This window comes from Echinops telfairi, unplaced genomic scaffold, assembly GCF_000313985.2.
Source record: "Echinops telfairi isolate 266 unplaced genomic scaffold, ASM31398v2 ScPeMD7_21;HRSCAF=78, whole genome shotgun sequence".
Taxonomy (NCBI): domain Eukaryota; kingdom Metazoa; phylum Chordata; class Mammalia; order Afrosoricida; family Tenrecidae; genus Echinops; species Echinops telfairi.
Genome location: NW_022103918.1, coordinates 7,794,687 through 7,795,886, shown reverse-complemented (window position 1 = coordinate 7,795,886; position 1,200 = coordinate 7,794,687). Strand labels below are relative to the sequence as shown.

At 39.8% G+C, this 1,200-nt stretch overlaps 1 protein-coding gene across 1 annotated transcript in view; it reads right to left on the bottom strand.

The window, feature by feature from the left end:
* Positions 1-272: 272 nt before the first annotated feature.
* The window catches only part of LOC115869114 (islet amyloid polypeptide), a 6,787-nt gene continuing 5,859 nt past the window's right edge, over positions 273-1,200 (bottom strand). Inside the window, 1 exon segment of the mRNA XM_030885115.1 lies at positions 273-446. Coding sequence (XP_030740975.1) covers positions 273-446 — 174 coding nt within the window.

The following is a 1,200-nucleotide window of genomic DNA, read 5'->3' as shown; positions in this document are numbered from 1 at the left end:
CTTAGTCCCAAACTCAGGTCCAATCAATATAAGTGATAGAAATGAAGCATATCTCTAGTTTAGGAGGAGTGCCTTCTTATTCAGATACTTTAATTAGTAATAGATTTAGTATAATTCTCAATAAAATAGTTATGCATATCTGATAGGGGAAAGATGGGACACACAGACTCAGATCATCACACTCGACGTTACAAAGGCACTGTTCAATCACACAGGAAATCGCTGGAGGACTCAGACATAAAGCAATGAGAAGTGCAGAGCTGTGTTGACCTCTAAAGGGGCAAGTAACGCAGCGGTGCTCTGTTCAAGCCCTCAGCTGTATTCCTCTTGCCATATGTATTGGCTCCCACGTTGGTAGGTGGGAGAACGGCACCGAGATGCTGGCTGGATCAACCTAAAAAGCTTGTCAGGCGTTGCATCGCACAAGTGGCGGTGTTGTACTTCGTCTTTCCATCTGGTGGCTGGCAACATCAAACAGAGGGGGAAGATTAGAGACCCCATATTGGGATGGACACAGCTATAGGATGAAACCTAACAGAAATATTTTCGCTAAGTAAGCAAATTTTTGGCAGGAAAATAGTTGGATGATGGTCAGATTTTTTAAAAATTATAAAGTAAAAGTAAATTTTGATTAGAAGATGATTACATGTGATAAATGCTGACTTCCCTGTATGAGTGTTTAGAAATTCAAAATAAGCTCTAGACAGTAGAGAAAAAATGGCCTTTATTTTATATTCTGCTAAATCTCACTGATAAATCTGATTTCCCCATACAAAAAATGGATTATCAACAGTTAAGCATTCAACTACTAAAGAAAATGTTGGACATTCAAGTTCAAGTGTTCCCAGAAGAAGCTTGGAAGAAAGGTCACAGACCACAGAATTGGAAGCCCTGAGGAATGTACTTCTGTTCTGATACCCATGACGTTGTGGAATTAGAGTCAAAGGTTTACCTTTAAGCTGGAGCATATGGAAAACTTTAAAAGCATATTCAAATCTCAACCATTTTCAGTAAAAATTAAGCAGTAGTAGATTTTTGTTGTTGTTGTTAAATTCCCTGAGATAATTGCATTGGGACTAAGAAGCATTAGAAAGCTTCAAGGAACCGATTACAAGGGACTATATGTGACCTCCTCCCTGGGGGACGGACAACAGAAAAGGGGGTGAGGGGAGACGTCGGACAGGGCAAGATATGACAAAA